The sequence below is a fragment of the Lutjanus erythropterus genome, chromosome 12, assembly GCF_056507025.1.
Source record: "Lutjanus erythropterus isolate fLutEry1 chromosome 12, fLutEry1.hap2, whole genome shotgun sequence".
Classification (NCBI taxonomy): domain Eukaryota; kingdom Metazoa; phylum Chordata; class Actinopteri; order Lutjaniformes; family Lutjanidae; genus Lutjanus; species Lutjanus erythropterus.
In genome coordinates this window covers 23,305,610-23,327,428 of record NC_139328.1, presented here as the reverse complement: position 1 = coordinate 23,327,428, position 21,819 = coordinate 23,305,610, and the positions used below count along the sequence as shown (strand labels likewise).

The following is a 21,819-nucleotide window of genomic DNA, read 5'->3' as shown; positions in this document are numbered from 1 at the left end:
GGAACCAATCAGATTCCTGTCTCCTACCAAACAGCCACAAATCGAGCCAAATTTCAAATAAGCTTTTAGCAAAAACCAAAAGGTTTGGAAGAAAAATAATAAATAAACAGGAGCTTTCTGCATACCATTGCGTATTGAGTCAGATGATTGTGCAATAATACAAAAAGTAGCCAGCAGTGCAGCCAAAGGCCATACAGCTGGAACAGTCACACTTTATTTTACAGTACACTAATAAGACTTAACAACCTGTACTTTCTATCGAATTAGAGAAAAACTAGAAATAACGTTCTTTATTAGAAAGTATTGTTTAGTAGGCCCATTGTTAGACCCTTATTAGACTTTCTGAGTGGGTAATTTGTAATCTGCTACTTGAGACACACCTTCTTTGACTGGTCCCATACAACTGACAGAGTAGCCAAGGCTAATGCCTACTTCTTCGATCAAATCACATCATCTGCCTACAGCGTTGTAATAAATCCACTCCAAGCGCAGTCACAGCAGACAAAATATATGGTTTTTAAATGGAGAAATAGCAGATATGTGATTTCACTTAAGTTTACAGTACAGATCTATTTTACCCTCTATGAAAGACTAATAAGGGTCTAACAGTGGGAAATAATACAGTGTCGTTTACAGTGAAGTTCTTTGGTAATGTGTCCCTAATTAGCCTGTAATAAAGTATAATAAGGGTCTAATAGTAAGAAACAACAAGTTTTAGTTTACAGTACAGTTCAGGTTTGATTTGTCCATAATAACCTTCCAAAAATTTCTAATAAGGATCTAACAGTGGGAAATAATACACTTTAGTTTACAGTGCAATTCTGTTGTAATGTGTCCCTAATTACTCTATAAGAAAGTCTGATAAGGATCTAATACTGTCTTATAAACAACATATTATTCCTAGTTTTTGTCTAATTTTGGTACAAAGTACAGCTTGTTACGTCTGATATGTGTACTGTAAAATGCAACTGCTGAAAAAGTGCAAGTGCTGAAAGAAAAGACAGTGTGTTCAGTTTTCAGGAGACCAGACTCTTTTTTGCAGTCGTTGCAGGTTTCGGAGCCTTTTGTACTTCGTTTTGTCAAGTTCAACAACTCCAGCCACAGTTTGCCACTGTGTACGGTCTGTTGTGTGATGCTATCATATTCTGTTTTCACAATAACAGTGACAGTGACCACTCCAGAGAGTCGAGACCAAAATGAAAAATGGATGTAGGCGCCGGCAGCAGAGTGAGGGTCATTTTCAGTACGACTTGGGTGGGAGGGATGAAATTTTGATACCAGAAATTTTCCAAATAGCTTTTATTTTTTGAGACATTCTTGTTAAAAATGAATGCTATTTTTAAAGCTGGGGAATTGAAAAATCACATGGAAAACATGATTGCTCAACTTAACTGACCTCTGTTATTTAGCAACAATGTCCAGTGCTCCTCTGTGAACCGAGAGTTAAGTCGGTGACATAAATACTGCATGAGCCCTACTTTTAAAAAAAAGTCTAACACAGCTCCCTCTGCTATTCTCTCAGGTTCCGGTTTTGACAAGAGCTCTGTTACTTGGATCGCTCTGTCTCGCGTGGCCGGCCTGTGCAACAGAGCTGATTTCAAAGCCGGACAGGAGGACCTTTCCGTTGTGATGGTATAACCCTCCACCACACACAGACACAAACAGCAGCTTCACAAAGCTTTGCATTGATGTTTCCGTCTCATGAATTATCTCTAGTCTCTAAAGGAATGGGGTATGACAGGTTTAGTTTAATCCAAGGACGTTATGAGCAGGCTTTTACAGATTAGAATCAAATAATGCATGCACATTATTCATAAGACATGATTTTGCCTACGTGTTTTGCCGGTTGGGTGAAGTTAACAGCATCAGGACGGTGTCAGGTAACCTGTCAGTCAAAAAGAAGCAGTGGTGGAAGAAGTATTCAGATAATTTACTGAAGTAAAGTAGGAGAAATACTCCATTTTAATTAAATTCATAGTAAAATTTGTATTTAAATGTACTTGAAATGGGTGGATTTTCAGCTCTCAATTGTGTCTATCCCATGACAAGACTGAAAACAATTAATGATATAGTTTGATATAGTTTATTCCTTCATGGCACGTAACTTCACTACTATCTAAGTCTAAATATAAACACAAAGGAGCCATACCTTTACACTTGGGTGACATGTTGTTTTACTGCAATGGGCACAGCTTGAGGAATACATCTTTTCAAAAGTTAAACCCACTGTTGTTTGTGTGTCTTCAGGGTTTTATTGCTATCATTAGAAGGATAAAATAACATCAGCCTTTATCTTTAATTTAAAATGCAGCAAAATATGAACAGTAGCATTAACATCATACCGTGCAAACATTTTACAGTAGAAGTAAACAAATTCATTATGCATGTTAGCACTTTTATTACTAATGCAAGCAACATTTTAACCTTTTAACTGATGGAAATGAAGGAAATTATACTGACTAACTCTGGGCAGTGAGGAAATATTCAGACCTGTGACTTCAGTACAAGTAGTAATACCACACTGGGAAAAAAAAACTCATTAAAAAGCATGCATTATAAAGCAAATGCTTTAATTCAAAATATTACCGGAAACGAAATTTTTGAAAAGAGACCGCACACATTAAAGTTGTTTCCTGTATCTGTGTCAGGCTTCAATACTGCCCCGCCATTCTAGGTGAGTAGTAGCAGATCCCAAGTCTAATCAAACCAGTGGGAGAACAGTGACCTATTCTTTCACCCCATTGTCACTGAATTAAATTTTGGACCCATTTTTCACAAGCCACATATCTTCTGAACATTCTGACACGTAAATGGTATTTTTCACACAGATAAATCAGGATAAATGCAATGTATTATCTTGTTACATAGAACATCTTTGATAATTTTTTAGTAAAAGTCCAGAAGTATGTGCAGCATAATGTGTTTCAGTATTAGGAGCAAAATGATTCATTATGCACCTCATTAGCCCCTTATCAGTGTTATATTATCATATTTTATACCATCTAAACAGCATTTTAATGTTGCACCTGGTTGAGTTTGAGCTCATTTTAACTACCTCACATACAGTTGTATAGTCTAGTGTATAATGATGTGTTTTAGTTTATTAAGTGATGGTATGGGATTGTATCCAACATCTTTATCTGAAAAGGCTGGCATCACCAGTCTAATTCACAAATGTGAATCTCTCGCCTTATTTTCAATTTCCCATTTAACAGGCACAGATAAAATTGCCTCTGCCAATGGGATCCACCTACAACCAGTCAGAGTGATAAAACTTGTGACCTAGCGCTTGAGTGGCACATGCTGGTTGGGATGGTGCTTGATTGGCTTTCAAACAGGAAAAAAATGGCAGTCAGGTCAGTTTTTTAAATAGCAAACTCATGAAAATGTGTTTCTGAAAACATCTGAGGCAAGAAATAGGCAATGAATTTTGATTCATATTTCATCCACACCTTCTAGTTTGACAGTTTTATACTGGTGTCCTGAGCTCGGTATGTTGTGCTTGTGACCTTATAAATCTGGATTGGTGACGCTCCTCTTTCAGTGATTGAACCCACCCAACATCGAATAAAAGTTTGTGATTCGCCTGAAGAAATCCATGATGAGTAGAAATCTGCTTCAATGGGAGGGTGGTCTGATATATTTGCTAGTACAAATGAAGTATGAGCACACAGATTCATCTGGTTCCCAGGCTAGTAGTGAATGTATTGAAATTAAAAGTGCAATCTACCCCCTGAATGGAAATCTGGAAATCTTATTAAAATTGTGGTACAGTACTTGAATAAACGTACTTAGTTACATTCCACCATTGATAATGTATGCAGTATAACAATGAGTATATGAAACACTTTATAATAATGCATCATATTTTATAAATGATTGTATGTTTTTTGTTAAATAATGTAGGAAGCAACTACAGCTGTCAAATGAATGTAGTGGAGCAAATAGTACGATATTATATACAGTATCATATTATAAGTAAATATGCACAAGTAAAGTACTTCTAAATTGTACATGAACACAGTACTTGAGTAAATGTACTTTGTATTCTCTTCTGTGGCCAATCGATTCTCACCCACATGGCACCCAGTGGGTAAAAAACAACCCATAAAAATAATTTGTCAATACCACTTGACACAGGTGCAGTACATGCACACCGGCTCACACGATTACCTCCCTCTCACACATAAACACATGCTCACAGTGGATAATCCAATGCACCCCTGGAAATAACTCCCCCACACTGATACACAAACACACACACTGCTGGGTGGGTAAGTCAATAGTGTTAGTGCAGTGTTCTACCGGCCGCTATCCTCCAACCTGTGCTACATTGACCTGAAGAAATTCTCTGTGTGGCTCTCAGCGACAGGGATTAGAGCCTCTTGACTCCGGTGGGAGCAGAGCCTGGCGCTGCAGCTTCTCGGCACCTCGACGTGCCCAGGCTTCCTCCCTGCATTAAGTAACAGCCATATCTCTTGACAGCACTCAAACACAGCAGTCAAGGCCCAAGCTCTACTACCATTACCAGAACAAGTCCCTGTCTGCACCCGGAAAAACAGAGAAATGGAATTTCCTTGGTCTATTTATTCATTCATGAAAAGGCACAAACAAGGACAAATCTTGCAGAGTGCGTGTCCTTGTTTTGCGGTTGTTCATGAATGAATAAACAGGAACAAAGAGAAATCTCTTGTATTGGTTCGGCCCCCGTTGGTATATTGGGCGTCAGGTCAATCAGTTCAGCATGGATTTTAATAAATTGGCTCCAAGAGCGGGATGAATTGCATTGCATGAATTTTTATCGCAGGGGATTTTACGGGTTATCACAGGAGAATTTTCTCATAAATGATCCAAGCTCCACACAAGCAACTCTGTCACACAAGTTGAAGCTGATAAACCTGCAAAAACCACAAAAACAAATAGTACAGCAACGTGCATCTAGACAGGGGATAATTCAATTCTGAGCATTGTAAAAAAAAAGACTTCCACACCATCTGTGCTCAGGCTGGACCTTATATATTGTATATAACTCCTTCATAATTCCTTCAAGCATAGATTTACTTGTTTGCTACAACCTTAGCAACCACTTTGTTATTGATTATTGCCAATAGGCAGTGGTCTAATGTGTTTGTCCAACAATATATTTCAACCTAATGTGAACTTTTCATATCCAAAACCTTTTGCACCCATCCTTAAAAAATGCCTTTAAGAATCCTTGCAACATTAGAAGATTTGTCAAAAACTATTTATGAAATCTACATGACAGAGACTCTATATATACCCTATAAAAATCCAAATAGAAAATAAATAGATGATTAAGGGCAGTGTGATCAGAATGGATTAGGCATGTTATCACACAGACACCTGGTTTAACCAAAATAACCACTGGGCTACTAAGGAGACTGTGTTATAAGGAACAGATTTTTTATGGTTAAATGAATGTGTGTCATATCGTTTGTTAAAAAAACCCCAAAATAAATAAAAATTAAATTAAATGAAAGGATGTGCAATAGAAGGAAGACAAGCTTTATTTCAACAAGGCTAAATGCAGTGATTTGAGTTACATTTATATTATTATGTATTTATGTGTAAAAACAAGCACAAATTTGCAATAGCTACGACCAGCTATTGTGACACATGCATGCACACGCATCCATACATAAGCACTTGACCATTGTGGCTAAAGTATAATGGCTTAATTTCCATCAGGCTAAGCTGTGTCACTGTGGAGCTGAGTGCAGCCATTCTACACTATTCTACACAACAATCAAGTCTATTTTTGATAGATGTTGCATCAACCCACGCAGAGCAGATCAAGCAAATTGGTCAGTTTTCAAAATAAAATACCCTGTGCAGAATCCTGATAATAAAAACAGACAAAAAAGAAACTTTTTAACTACATAGCCTACTTGCTCATGATAGATGGATGGATCAAACCTGCAGTGCAGGCACGACCTGCCTGGTGGAAGCAAGGAGTAAGGAGTGAGACTAAATCATACCAGTGGAAAAAAGAAATGCTCTGACAAGTCCAGTGACATCTGCTGCCAGTATGTATGACAAACCATTTGTGAGATATGGGGGCGTGGCTAAATTTTAGGGGGCATGTCTTAAGTCACTAATATAAAAGGAACTCTACTGAGTGCAATGATGCCACACACAAAAGTCTACGACAAATGGTTCATGAGTTTGGTCATATTACACAAATCCATTTGGAAGTTATGTGCCTTTTTGTTATAAGCCACTTCCACTGCCGCTCCCCCTTTTCCCATTTGGCGTGAACAGTTAATCAGCTGTCCTTTGACTCATGACCAGCCTTTCTGCTAAATCTTGCACAAGTCTGTGAATCTATTTAAGAGGAACGCCCCTTCTTGTGATTGGCCACTTCTTTTGCCATGCTCCCTTTTAGCCAATTGGCATGGACACAAACACACACCTTCACACACACACATAGACACACACACACACACACACACACATAGACACACCTGATCACCATGCAATTTTAGCCTCCTAAGGCAAAAAATCTCCACTAAAGGGTGGAGATTTTTTGTCGACTGACCAACAGAGCGATCTATAGAGGTGCTGGTCGCAGCTAAAACAAAAAGAAACCTTGGAAACTGCTCACGTGGCTGACCAATCAGCATTGCTTTTTCCAGGAGAAAAATGAGCTGTTTTAATCAAATTATTATTCATTTCCTGAACTGAATAAGGCAGCTACGTTTAGCACTTTCATTACTTTTACATTAAATTTTTACGCAACTCTAAAAACAATATTGCAGCCAGATTACAAGCGTTGGTGATATTCAGATGATACTCGGCCATCTGCATTATAAATGAGAGCCATAAGGGAAGTAAAGAAAGTCCTCTCAGGTGCTGCTTTAATCAGTTAGAGCTCTTCTTCCATCACAGTGTGATAAACACAGGCAGGGAGACAGACAACACTCATTTCTCAATATGCATATGTGAGTGACTGTGTTAATGCTCGGCTGTGTGTGTGTGTTTCCCCAGAGGGAGACAGCGGGGGACGCATCAGAGTCAGCTCTGTTGAAATGCATCGAGCTGTGCTGTGGGAGTGTTCGTGACATGAGAGCCAGAAACCCCAAAGTGGCAGAAATCCCCTTCAACTCCACCAACAAGTACCAGGTACTGGATTAATGTTGCATCATGGCTTTGAGCTGGAAGCGCTGCTGATGCAAGTCTACAATGAAATCCCAACATCCATTTATAGACCACTTGCAACTTAATTCATGGCGGCTGTGCATTTTATACCATCCTTTCCCATTACAAATACAATTTTTTGTGTAGTGTAGTGTGTAAGGACTTAAAATATTCAGTGCATAGTTTTAAACACCATATCTTTAAAACATTTACCATGAAAGTAATTTGCAATTATTTTTAATTTTTTTCGGTAGCACTTACATAGACCAAACTTTTATTCCTATCTGTATTTTGAAGGTTTTTACAGAGCAGCTTTTATCTATCATCCATAGCCTGAAATATAAGACATCTAATTCCTAAAAACAATGCAAAAATTATTCTTTTTAATGGCCATTGACAGTATTCTCTGTTTTTTAGGAGTGCTGAAAAAAAATTCCCTCTTTAAAACTTCTGACTGTAACATGTCAGCAAAATGAAACAAGGATGTTGAACCCAGCTTTACCTGTGTTTAGATATCTGTTGTGGAAATGTATGCAGATCAGTGCGTATTCAACTAGATAGTGCCTAATTTGCATACTTTAACATAAAAAAATCAGAAAATGCGTAGTACAAAAAATAACTGTCTTATACAAGTAATTACCTGGGGAATTATTTTTTTTACCCTGTTCACCTGTACGTTCTTGCAAAAGCTTACAATAGTTTACAATACCTATCTTTAAACACCGTTGTCTCAAAACTTGCTATGTCTCATTCTCTAAAGCAGAATATCCACATCTATAACACAAACTTTCCAGTTTTATTTTTGTCTATGATCTGAAGGGTTTTTATTTTACAGAGGAATTTGTTCATATATTTTTCATAGTCTGATTTATATATCATTTTATATCTAAAAAAAATAATTATTTAAAATGTTTTGATGACACTATTTTCTGTTCATTCTAATGAGTCAGCAACATGAAACAAGAATTTTGAACCTGGCTTTACCAATGTTCAATTTCTTTTCTGGAAATGCGTGAAAATTAGTGCCTATTGAATTAGATAGAACATAATTTGCATTTTTTTAACATAACATTTCAGAAAACTTGTCACACAAAAAATAATGTAAGCAATCAACTGGGGAAGTTTCTGTTAGTTAAAAGTTTGACCTTAGTAATGTATTTTCCATAAATGTATGTATGTCCTGTTTGTGCTCCTTAACCTGACATTATTATGGTGTTTTCAAAGACGTTTTTTCCAAGACTTGGAAAACATTTTTTAGATGCTCTGAGTGAATCATGCATATTCATTTTTAACCTTTTCTATCCGGGTAAGGCAGCCTGAACATGCATGCTCTTTCACAGCGACAACCTGCTTTACATTCACACTGGTGCACACATTTAAACTTGGAAGCTGCCCAACAAACAGGCCACAAGCACAACACTTCTTTTAGCTGCAGCGAAGATGTTGCAGTGTTGTGATGTGCGTTATTTATGATAGAAGGATAAATGTGGATCACAAAATGGTTCGTTTTGGCTGCTTCGAGGATGATCTGTTGCTGCCTTTCAGTGCACAGAAATCCTTTTTATTTGAACTGACTCTGGCGAGAAGATCAGTAAGTTTTAGGAGGGGTTAGGTGAGAAGACCTGGTGTTTTTAGTATTAAACTGAGAAATGCAACCATTCACTTCCTGAATCCAAGTTTCTCTTTAAGACTTAAGACTTTGTTTGGACTGCAGGCAAATCAGATTTATTTCAGATCTTTATGACAGACTGGCACCGTTATTTGTATTGTGTGTCCAGACATCACTGACATATCAGTTTGGGTTGTTATGGTAACGACGTGGGTGTCAGCCAACGTCAGCGTGGGAGCATGAGAAATAGAGATCCATCATTTCACCCTCCAAACAATCACATTGTCAAGTTGCGTTGCAGAAGTCCTCCATTGCAGACAAAGAGCAGCATTCCCTGCTGCGTGCTCCTCGCCCGGGGCCTGGAAACTTCCTCCTCTCCGAGGACCAAAGCTCCTCTGCCAGAGGTGTAAACACCAAAACTCCCCTGGTGCTCTGAGCTTCCAGTCTCGGTAGAATCAGCTAATAGGATCGGTTCTGGCTGCACGGCTAACTGAGCTAACTACCAGAGGTGGCAGAAGTGCACACATTCTTTACTCAAATAGAAGTACAAAAAAGACTGGTGAAAGTAGAAGTACTGATTCAATTCATTCCTACTGAAGTTGCAGTGAAAAAGCGCAGACTGAATTGTACTTAAAGTCTAAAAGTAAAAAAATCACTCTCTGAAGGCCGTTTGTACCAGCTGTTTTTGTGCAAAGCTAACCGAATTGAGCCTTTTCTTTGCAGCCCCCTCTTGTCTGTCTCATCTTGTTATATCTGTCATTCGTGATATATACACTGATGGATACACCAGTGTATTTAAACTTTCCAGTGCATTTAAACTGAAGTACTTTTTTTTTTTGAAAATATAAGGAAAAGAAAACAGATATCGGTGTTAAAATGTAGAGAGTAAAAGTAAAACATTATCAGAAAAGTAAGTTCTGTAAAGTGTCCTGAAATTCTTCTTAAGGAACAAAGTATTTGTACTTTGTTACTGTCCACCTCAGCTAGCTAACAGCAGCTACAGTTAGCAGCTGCTGTGATGATATGGTGCCCACTTTTCATTTCGAGTATGAATTTGACAGGTGGCTAAAATCTTGCAATTCTTACATATTGCTTTGGCAAAGCCACAAAAGCTCCAAGTGAATACTTCCTTCATAGACAGAATTTACATAAACAACAACAACAACAACAAAAGTATAATTTCATGGGTGTTACTGCCATTTTGTCCTATCTTACTGTACACTACAAGTCACAAATGGCACTCGTAAGTCAAGCTTCATGCTTTATTACATCATGTGGGAGTCAAATTAAAATTAAAAGGTAATACTGAACTGTGAAAAGTCATCGCAATGAGCTCTAACACCTTGCTCAAGGGCGCTGCAGCAATTAAGGCAGCAGGATTGTTTCTCTTTTCTACATCCCGTCTTTTCCATCCTGTCTGGAGATTTGAACCAGCGTATGAATAACACAACAGTGATGCTGAAGCAAACAAAGGACTTCCTGCATGTTTTTTGTACACCTGTACCCTGACTTAAAATAGGAACGTCTGTGTTGAAGGGGGGAAAAAAAGCAATTTTGCTCTGGTTTTCGGAGATTAGATATGCTGTGACTCAGATACAAATTACCTGGGGTCGTGTGTGTGCTTGTATGTGTGCGTGTGTGTGTGTGTTTGTGTGGGGGAATGTCTAATGCAAAGTGTAACGCCACTGGAATACATTTGAGAGTGTGAATGAATGCTCTTTCAACATAGGCAATACATATGACTCACAATGTGCACTCTGTTTCAAAACACTTGGAAAACTATGACAACAGCAGCTAAAAAAAATGATTGCTGTCACGAACGTGAAATTCATTGTTGAGTATTACTGAGGAGCGTGTCTGTCTTGAGTCTTTTTCTGACTAAAACCGTCGCATTTTAAATGTTATATCCTCACCATTTTTCCTTTCCTCCTGCCTTTTTGTCAAGCTCTCTATCCATGAGGCAGAGGACAATCCCTCCGGTCATATTCTGGTCATGAAGGGCGCGCCGGAGAGAATCTTGGACAGGTTGGTTAATCAATAATGGATCGATTATGTGTCTCACAAGTAGCACAACATTCTTTTTCTTGTTTTTCATTTACCTATTCCTTCTGTTCCAGGGATTATAGTGAGAAAAAATACACTGTCCTGTCCTCTCCTGTTTTTTATTGTTAACAAATCCTCTGGAAAGACTACACTGTCCTGCAGGAGAGATTTAGGGACAGGCGTAAGAGGAAAAAATGAGAACAGAAAGATTTTTGATATCATAGTTTTTTTTTTTAATATCATGCTACTTTACGTTTATTATCTGGTGCAATATAACTTTTTTTGACTTGCCACTGCCAGTGTTACTTTTCAATGTACTTGCCAATACTACTTTTTCTATTTTAGCTTACTTCCGTACTTAACTTCTCTTACTTCCATTGTTATTCTATTAGGTACTGGATTTTTGCCAGTATTCTTAAACACTTTATATATTTAACTTTATATTTAATATTCTATTGTTATTCTCATGTTACTGTAATTTTTTGAGCAAATGGCAGAATTCTTATCTTATCTCAAGTTATCTTAAATTTTTCATTTCAAGAATCAAGAATAAAATGGAAATGTCAAGAATAGAGTCAAACTTCCAGTATTAGTCATATGAATTAGAAAAAAAAAATCAAAAGTCTGGGAGATTAGGGATGCTAATGATTAATCTTCAATCAATTAATTGCTGTTAATTACTGAACTGAAAATATTTTCACTGATAATGTATGTTTTGTGCAACGTTTCTCTGGAGCTCACAGGTTTTCAGGCAGACAAGAGCAGCCATTTCGAGTGAAAGCCTTATTGTTTTATTATTCTGTTTAAATTGTGTTTTTTGAATGAATGTTTCACATAATTAATGTGCAGCTAGAATTATTCAAAAACTGTGAAAGAGACGTCTGTTTTGTATCTTATTAATGTTTAAGGATTAATCAATCATTGATAACGTGTTCAACTATCGGTTAAGAAAAATGCACAAAACTTGCAACTCTAATTTGAAGTTATAGTCAGGAAAACGGCGGTTAAAGCATATCCCTAATATGATTCATAAATGATTTCCAAATTCTCTCAGAGTCATCAGAGGAGCCGTGTAATTCTCAAGTTTCTCAAGAGGAGTCTTCCAGTGGAGAAGGATCAATCTTTGTACTAACAAAGTGACAATTTGAGTTTAGTTTCAGAGAGATTATTACTGCTCTCTCCTGCTATGCCCTCAAATAGCCAATTTTTAAACTTTTTAAAAATTGCCCAAATGAGACACTATCATGCTTATTTTTTTGCCATATTGCCACACTGTGTATAATGTCACATCAGTGTTGGCACAAGTCTGGCCCAGTTTCGCTTATGATCAGCCCAAACACTCATCCACTTGTCCTTTCAGTCAGATCAAATGCCCCTGCTTAACCTAAGTGCACGCCAAGTGTGGCCATTGTACAAAACAGACTCATAATGCAGCTTAATTTATTGTAGGCGCCATTCAAATTATGTTATGATGTATCACAAATTACTTTCTTTTTAAAAAGTACAAACAAAGCTTTTCATAAATTTTACTGAATGAGGGATCATTGTTCACCAGCCTGGTGTTCAAACATTAATGATTGATCTTTAGCTTCGGTTTCCTTTACAGCAGTTTGTTAACACAGTTGTCATAGAGACTGAGATGATATTTTTAGCAGTAGTAAAAATATAATTGATGATTGTTTGACAGATGCAGCACCATTATGATGCACGGCCAGGAACATCCACTTGATGAAAACTGGAGAGATGCTTTCCAGAATGCCTACATGGAGCTGGGAGGACTGGGAGAGAGAGTGCTTGGTATGTTTCACGGCTCCAGCTATTAGCAGCCTGTTTGGGAATAGAAGCAGTTGGACACAGCACTCACCTTTTATAATCTCCTTGGTAAACAAGGTAGTTTGGCCATATGTCCCCATAAAAGTGTGGAATGGTTTTATTGCAACAGTTTATACAAAGGAGAAGATTTTAGTACTGCAGTCTTAAAGGAATTTGAACTTTTTTGAAGTGGGATTGTATGAGGTACTTATCCATTGTGTATTATGAACTGTAGATAGCGGGTGACACACCCCCAGTTTGGAGAAGCAGAGAGGAGTACCAGCACAGAAGTTAACAAATATACTGTGGACAGGGTCAGCAGTAGTTTGACTCACCAGATGTATGTTGTGGGTATAAGCCTGCCATTGGTCGCTTGTTTCAGGCGGCAGCACAGCACCTGCTAGCTGTTTTTTTTTTTCTTTTTTTCAAAAATCCCTGGGAAACAACAGCAAACTCCGAAACAGCAAGCTACATGCTGAAAATGGCAAATTAGCACCTGGGTCGCTAACGGTACGAACGTAATGAAGCTACAAGCTGCTGCCTTTTGTTTTGTGGTGGTTTTGGACATTTTAATGCCAGTGTTCGCCTCCCCCTGTCCAAATGTTCCACCAAAACAAGTTTCTATTTTGCAGGGGCAACATCGCTGCATCCTGGGTTTAGCACCACCAAAGAGGATTTTGACTGGTTTAGAGAAATACATACAAGTCAGTTTGTTTGGAGAGGACGTTATTTGGCTTCCTGGTCAGACAAGGCTATACGATGGCAAGATAAAGTGGTAAAAATATTCAAAATATAGCAAATATTTAAACTGATATAGAATTTTTCAGGTGGCTAAAATATGTTTTGTTGCTGACCCTGTCCATAGCATTACATTGCGCAGCTTCCTACTCCAGTACTCCTGCTGCTTCTCCAAACTGGGGTCACATTGACCGCCATTGACTGTAGGTAAACTTTCACTTTAAAATGAATTGTAATAGGCTCATGTGGAATTAAAGCTGAAGTTACTATTGTTACACAAGATGTTAGAAATATGGGTTTTGTGATTTTAATATGTAATCTTGTATAGATAATGAGCTGTTAATGGACTGATAATTTAATTCAGGTCAAACTCTGCACTTAACTGTAATATAGTTTGTACATGAAATAACATTTTTCCTTGTAAAATACCATATACACATTTTAGATGAAAAAAACATTACCCTGAAGTTCAGCTTTCAGTATCTCTTAAGTGTTTAGCATCCAGACTCTGTAAATGTCATCATTTTGACAACCAAGGAAAAAAGTTTCCTGGCATCTTTTAAAAAGTGCCATAGGTAATAATTATTTGCTATCATCATTTTGTTAGAGTGGGTGTCACTATTCCACACTGAAGTGTGGAACAGTGCCATATTTGGAGTGAAACTCCTGAAATCATGTAAATTATTAAATCTCAGTTATGCCTTAGGTGATGATGATGATGGGTCGGGATTCTTTTTGTGTGACAAAGAAAGATTTCTCTGCTTTTTAGACTGAGCCTGGTTCCTCATCTGAAGCGTTTTTGTTTTGCTTTGCTCGATGGGGATTCGAGAGGTACACATTTCAAGGGCTGTGGATCATTAATTAATAAAAGTGTCTGATTCAATTTGTGTTTCAGACCTGCAAACTCCAAATCTACATCTAAAATTAAAAAATGATTTGTATGCATGCTGTAAGTTAAAGGATCACTGCAGCCAGAGGACAATATATTTTCTGTGGGTGTCTGTGAGGACCTTCAGACCTCTTTCATATTTACACGTCTTTGTAGTGTTTTACTGTAACCAGCTGCAGCCAAAATACACCAGGGCATCCTTATTTTAACTTGACATCTTGAACTTGAAATATCCTTACGGTCATGAAAACTTGTCAGTAGTTGTCAAAGCAACAAAACAACAAGTTTTTTTTTTTTTTCACAACAGCTTCAGTATACTTTCAGTCAGTTATGAACAATCACCTCACTGATCCCCTCCTCTCTTGCAGGCTTCTGCCACTTGAATCTGTCTTCATCCCAGTTCCCTCGAGGATATACCTTCGACTGCGACGACATGAACTTCCCCACCGAGAAGCTCTGCTTCCTGGGTCTCATCTCCATGATTGATCCACCACGTGCCGCTGTGCCTGACGCAGTGGGTAAATGCCGCTCTGCTGGTATCAAGGTAATTGGTTCCATGGATTCAACCTTCATTGTAGTTCCTGAAAAGCCTTTTCTGGGGGGGATTCATTTATTGGGCTTTTTAGAGAAGGGATTTGCATGTCAAATGTTTTTACAAATCACAAAATACAGTCCAAATGGCAACTGATCACTCCAAGGGGCCCTGATAGATGATAATCGATGGATAAATGAAGTTCTGCTGCTTAGAGGAAGCTGTTAATAATATATTCTGTGCAAACACAGAAAAATAAGGCCAGCCAAATTAACAGGGGCTGTACATGTATCTCTCCCAAATCAGAAATGACAAAATCTTGAGAACAGCAAAAATCAAATTGTCAATGTGAAATTGGAAAAGCGACGACAGGCGATAAAAGATGAACTGAGTATATTCCCACATCAATTTTTAGAAAAGGTTCCTTTTTATAAAATGCAGATTCAGTACATTTATTACAAATTTTCATTAAAAATTAATCAACTGCAAATACACACAGAGCAGATGTTTTCCAAGAAAAGTAATAAGCCGGGCCGCAGGAAGGTTAAACAACTTCCACCAGTGATAAAAAAGGATAATGAGTAGAATGAGTGGTTCTCATTTTGGGGGGAAGTATTACAAATATGGGAAAGAGATTTTGCACATTTAATTTCAGGTACAGTAGTTATCATGTTTCCCTTGATAATGGATTTTTGAATTGCCTTAAAGAATGAACTGAAGGCAGAAGTGAGTGAAGATGTTACTGTTTGAGGAGTTTATGCTTAAAAGGCTAAAAAAAATAATAATAATAATGAAACAACTGATAAAATTTTAAAATCGCAAAGTTTTCTAAGATGGAGTATAGTTTCTAATATCAGCTCTTTTTGACTGAGACATGGTATTGACTCTAAATCATGCCATGTATTTCTTGACTTGACAAATATCTTCCTGGGTGTCTATTTAAATACATGTGTAGTTAGGAATGTGGACAGGAGCTTTGCACCTACATGTAATGCTTGTACAACTGCACTCCTGCATGTCTGTGTCATGCTGTTACAGCTTTATTTAATGATCTTCTCAACTCAAAAATGTTTTTTCTCATGTGTACCTCCCCTTAAATGTCAGGCCTTGACTATACTTACTTGTATTGGTGCAAAATTCGTCACTAGCGAGGTGTTTTCACATTCCTTTGCTGAAGAGGAAGATGTCTATGCACTTCTTCAAACATAACGTGGTATTAAACAAATCTGAGTGCCAATTGCTGTCTAATATGCAAGCAGCAAACCTAAAACCTCCAGCGCAGAGCTGACTTGTCACTACAGTGAGTGAGAGTTAGCCTTAGCTGTGTCAGCCACTGCCAGTTACAAGCTAACAAAAAAACATAAACAATTAAAAGATGCAAACTACATTAACTATTATGATGCGTCTGATAGGAGCCGATTTTGGTGCACAACAGACTGAGTCTGAGTCTTCCACCGTGCATGACTGTGCCGCATTCCAGCTGTGCCACGGCTGATAGAGCTAAATGTGGCCCTTGTAGACAGTGGTTGTGATTCCACCAGCAGTGACGCAGCCTGTCTCTTGCAGCTTGACTCTGTGGAGAATACATCCATACATCTCTTTTTGGTGGATTCTGTGTCAAGCTGCGCAGGACAGATCAAGCGTGACAGGAAGTCACGTGACTGTGGGCCTGCGCTCACACAGAGGTTGGAAAAAGCTTTAGTTTTGCTCAATTCTTTATGGGATCTTCATTGTGCTGTTTGAGCCCGTAGAAAATCAGCAATTGAGCCAAGATAGCCTAATATTGCAAATACATATCAAAGATCTGTCTGAAGCAGGGCTGGGTTTCAGGTCTCAGTACCTTTAAGGTAGTGATTGAAATAACCTCGTACCAAGTAGGATCAAAACTTTTCCAATCAAATAATACCTGCATTCAATCCTTTTGGTACTGAGATCTAGAAAGAACAATGCTATTTATATAGTTTTACTGGTGGACAGTCACTGCAGGCTATCTTAATGAAGAAAAATCGAATGAAATACTCTGTTGGTAGAGGTATCACTGGCACTGGTATAGCAATTTTTTAAATAAAACCCAGCTTTAGTTCCAAAGCAACAATTTCTCACCAACCTCCCACTTCTGGCATAGAGAAGCTGGTCAGTGTTGAAAATAAAATACTGCAGACTCCTAATCATAAAAACAGACAAAAAAGAACCTGTTTAATTATGTGGCCTAGTTACCAGTGGTAGAAGCACGAACACCAAGGAAAAGAGACCAAAAACATGTACTGCTGAATCTTTTTGATGTTTCCTCTAACACAAACGCTAGCCATCTTGATGTGAGCTGCTCTCTCAGTGGTCAACGTTGTATAAGCCGTGGTGGTCGGCACGGCATGAGGCCAGATCCAGAATCTCTCAATGAGGGAGAATGAGCTCCTTTTTCAGAGTTTTTTTTTTTACCTTTTACATGGGAAAACAATGTGAAACAATATATTAATCATAGCAAAGTGGCATATTTTAAAACATGCCTGAAGGGGAACTTAAATGATTTTAAAAAATGGTTAAGGAAAGCAAAATATTGACATCATACAGGCTATATTACATATTGTAATGCACAAGCAAGACTTGATCGAGCCAGAGCGACATTTTATAGATGTCTTTTGAGTGGGAAAATAGAGGCTTAGATGAGTTAAAACTAAAAAACACTGACATGTGCTCTCTTAGGTCATTATTTATGATATAGAAATGATTACACATCTAAACTCAAAATTAAACTGAGATATAAAGTGGTTGATATGATTGTTTTTTTTATTCTATGCAGATGATATAATTTTACTAGCTGTGACAGTGGTATGTCAACATGCTTTATATAGCTGCTAAATAGATGAGATATAAAGTCTTGTGCTGTAGGTGTATTGTCTGACTGAGTTGGGAAAACTCAATTCTATACATACAGATTTACACACCTGTACAAATCCGGTGTATTTCCTTATAGCTGAGCCCAGGAGGAAACTGGAGAACACGGCTCTGTTGCTTTAATTACTTTTTAACGGATGAAGTACTAACGTTTCAGTGCAATGTGCCTCCTCGGTCCACTGCATCAGTCCAAAGGCTTTAGTGCAATATATAGTGCTCTGTCTTTATTGCACCTTCATTCCTCCTGTGTCTCGCTGCAGATTATAATGGTTTTGGGGATTTACTCCGTATGGCTCATTATTGCTTAATTTAAGGTTAAGGTGTGATAGACCACATATTGAAAATAAGAAATTCCTTGTGGTTTGTATGGATGCAGTTCAAGTACAACCCCAAACTACCAGAGCATTGACCTCATGTGACTTTACATACCTTTGTCTTATGTGTGGTTTTGGAGAAACTGAAATTGAAACTCATAATAATAATAATAATAATAATAATAATAATAATAATAATAATAATAATAATAATAATAATAATAGTAATAGTAGTAATAATAATAATAATAATAAGACATTTTATTTGTATAGGGCTTTAATGAGTACTCAAGAACATGTGACAGAAAAAAGAAAAACAAAACATTGAACAACATGGATCAATGACTAGAAAACAGTAGAAAGCAACAACAGTATTATGCAGTTTGTTCTATTGTCATTTATGTGATTAAAGCACATAAGCTCAGGCCACATGGTGGATCAGTGGTTAGTACTGCTGCCTCACAGGAGAAAGGTCCTGGGCTTGAATCCCATCTGCGCAGGGTCTTTCTTTGTGGAGTTTGCATGTTGCCCCAGTGCTTGCATGGGTTTCCTCCAGGTGCCATCTCTGTTAGGTTAATTTCCTCTGTCAGTGCCCATGGCCAAAAGCAAAAGGCCACGGCCAAAGGCAGTGGCTTACAGCTGGAGCTGGCTCAGTGGCTGCCATCCAATCAAAACTATTAGGTTGAATGCAGAGAGCTGATTTTACTGTATGTGGTAGGGACTCCTGAAAAACTTGGCATTTCACCCGGATAGGTGCAGTTTTGCAGGATGTAGCAGTGCACACTTCAGCTTTTAGTACACACATACAATAAGTTTTTATCTAATGCATATCAGAGATGAAGGTGTACAGAATATCCTCTTCATGTTTTCCTATAATTTGTATATTTGGTCACGCACTATGTACATTGATAATCTGCCTTGTAAGCCACTTAGGCCGCAAGATACATTAATGTCAGAACACAGACCCACCATCTGAGTAGATTTCTGTTGTTGGACATGATTTAGTCCATTTAAAGGTCAATATGGTTTTAGCACTATTTAGTTCTACAGGTTTCCAGTATTATGTTGGGTTGTTCAGATTTTATCTACAGTGAGGTAAAATTCATTTGAAAATCTGAAGGGAAATTGCAACCATGCCAGCAATACAAGGAGTAAAAAGTGTATGTAAATCGATGATCAGTAAGTAAAAAATCATCTTTGTTTGAAGTCGCAATCAGACGTGAGGTGTCTTGTATGTTTAATCTTTTGGTTAAGGCAAGGATTAGGATAAAAACAACTTTTTAGGTTACAATTTTTGTACCTTCTCCAAAAATGATAAGATGACCCAATGTGAGCCAACAATATATGTGTGTGTGTACATATATATATTTCTATATATATATGCATATCCGAAAAAGGCTTATAAAGATATCTCCCCTACTGTATATAGATAACAATGGTTAAACTTCAAAGTGTAGCTTTGGTAAAATATCACTTACACCATCTGACACAAAAGCAGGATAACAAATAACTTGTCAAATAGAAGTGAGTTCTTGAAAGACTGTGTGGATATTAAATTTATTTTCTTCATCATGACTGATGGAAATGTTGTATTGTGTACAGCCGTGTCTGTAGGAAATAAACTTGATTTACCATTGAAAATAAGAAGAGAGTTTTTTCGTCAGGTCTTCTTCTGACAGTTTTTTATTTGGATGATTACAAAAAAAAAAAAAAAGACAATATGCGTTTTCAGGACAAGAAGCAGCTTGTAAGTCACACTCAAGCTATAACACTGAAACTAGTGTAACTGGAAGAGAAATGAAAATAAACTGCCTGAAACTAGTCATATGACATTGTTAACCTGTTGCTAAGTACCAGGAGTTGATTTATTTTTATTTATTTATTTGGATCCCCATTAGCCACTGCCAAAGCACCAGCTACTCTTCCTGCACACAAGTAAACATTACAAAACATTACATCATAATATAGAGCAATTACAAATCCAAAGCAAAAGGAGAACAAAAAAACTACAAAAAACAAATAACACATCAACACCATTAAAACTACTAATGACAGCAATATCATCCCTAAACTATATCTAAAACCCGTCAGTAAGTCACAGATTATTTGATACCGCTCAAAAGTAATCGTAGTACCACTAAAAACAGCATGTACAGTGACTGAGAAAATAAAGTCAAATAAAATGTTACATGACCAAAGGTCCTTAATAATGATTATTAGTCAGATATTATATAGCAAAGCATGTCATTTGAAGAGGGGCTGATGATCTGTCCCATTAAACGTTTCTTAAACTTCTTTTATTGCTTAAATATGTCATTTCTGATGGCAGGCAATTCCATACATTCATTCCTCTGTATATAACAGTATGTGGCCTTGCATTAGTTTTTCAGGCAGAAAGTGAAAAAAAGTTTTTTTTTAAGTATTTGTATTATTACATATTAACCAGCCTATGTAGAATACAGTGACCAAAGACGTGTGCTGCTCTTGCTTTTGGTCACAGCCCCTGATTTTGTAACAGTTCCACTGTTTGACCTATGGGGACACACTAGACAAGATTTCTTTTAAAGGAAATTTAACCCTTAACCCCTAATAGTCCCATTCTTTTCCACTGTAACTACACAACATATTTGGATGACTAAAAGCCTAGACTGCACTGTAGCTCAAACATGCTGTGACACATGACATACAGATGAGATACAGAGGGGTTTAACGTGATAATGCACAGAGATTTATTGGACCATCTGTCTGCCATCAGGTGATCATGGTAACGGGAGACCACCCTATCACAGCCAAGGCCATTGCTAAAGGTGTGGGCATCATCTCTGAGGGCAACGAAACGGTTGAGGACATCGCTGAGAGACTGAATATCCCTCTGAGCCAAGTTAACCCCAGGTGTGTGTGTGTGTGTGTGTGTGTGTGTGTGTGTGTGTGTGTGTGTGTGTGTGTGTGTGTGCGTGTCAGAAGAGGTTTAGGCTGTGTGCCCAAGCATCTAAGACGAACTTCTTGTGTGAGTGTGTCTATGTTAGAGTGTGTGGGCAGTGATGTGTCTACAGGATGTGTGTGCTTGCAAGGTCGTGTGTGGGTTTAAAAAACACAGTTCAACATTTTGGGAAATGTGTTTATTCAAGAGTTAAACGAGAAGATTAATAGCACACTCAGATCTATCTGCTGAATATGAAACGAGATTGGAAACAGAGGACAACAACTAGCTTGCTCTGTCCTGAGGTAACAGAGTCCACCTATACTAGCACCTCTGTAGCTCACTAATGATCACATTATATCTTATTTTTTTAAAGGGATAGTTTAGATTATTTGAAGTGGGGTTGTATGAGGTATTTATCAGTGTATTACCCACAGTAGATGGTGGTTAACACCCCCCACTCCGCAGTTTGTAGAAGCAGAGAAGGACACAGCACAAAAGCTAAGCTTTGTATTGCAGTGGACAGGGTCAGCAACAAAATGTGTTTTAGCCACCTAAAAAAATCAATACCACTTTAAGTGTCCACTGTATGTAGAATATTTCCACCACTTTACCTTGCTGTCAGACAGTTTGTTGTGACAGTAAACTGCTGTTATGTAAGCCAAATATTGCTCTCTCCACAGCAAACAAACTCCTTAGAGCGATAGTTCACCCAAAAATGACGCTTCACTCAATATCTATTCACCCCTGTGCTGATGTGAGGATGGGTGAAGATCTCCAGTTCACAAAACACTCCTGGAGCTTCAGCAGAAAACAGTGTTGCAGCCAAATCCAGTACAATTGAAGTGAATGGTGACCAGTTTTAAAATGTAAAAAAAAAACAAAAAAAAACAAAACACAAAATGTCTCCAC

The 21,819-nt window shown here is 37.8% G+C and overlaps 1 protein-coding gene across 1 annotated transcript in view; it reads left to right on the top strand.

Annotated features, from left to right (window-relative positions):
- atp1a2a (ATPase Na+/K+ transporting subunit alpha 2a) overlaps nt 1–21,819 on the top strand; it is a 62,780-nt gene that overhangs the window by 23,589 nt on the left and 17,372 nt on the right. Inside the window, exons 10-15 of the mRNA XM_084733252.1 lie at nt 1,523–1,632; nt 7,009–7,143; nt 10,713–10,792; nt 12,498–12,607; nt 14,618–14,793; nt 20,743–20,879. Of these exons, the coding sequence (XP_084589378.1) occupies nt 1,523–1,632; nt 7,009–7,143; nt 10,713–10,792; nt 12,498–12,607; nt 14,618–14,793; nt 20,743–20,879 (748 nt within the window). The remainder of the gene's footprint in view (nt 1–1,522; nt 1,633–7,008; nt 7,144–10,712; nt 10,793–12,497; nt 12,608–14,617; nt 14,794–20,742; nt 20,880–21,819) is intronic.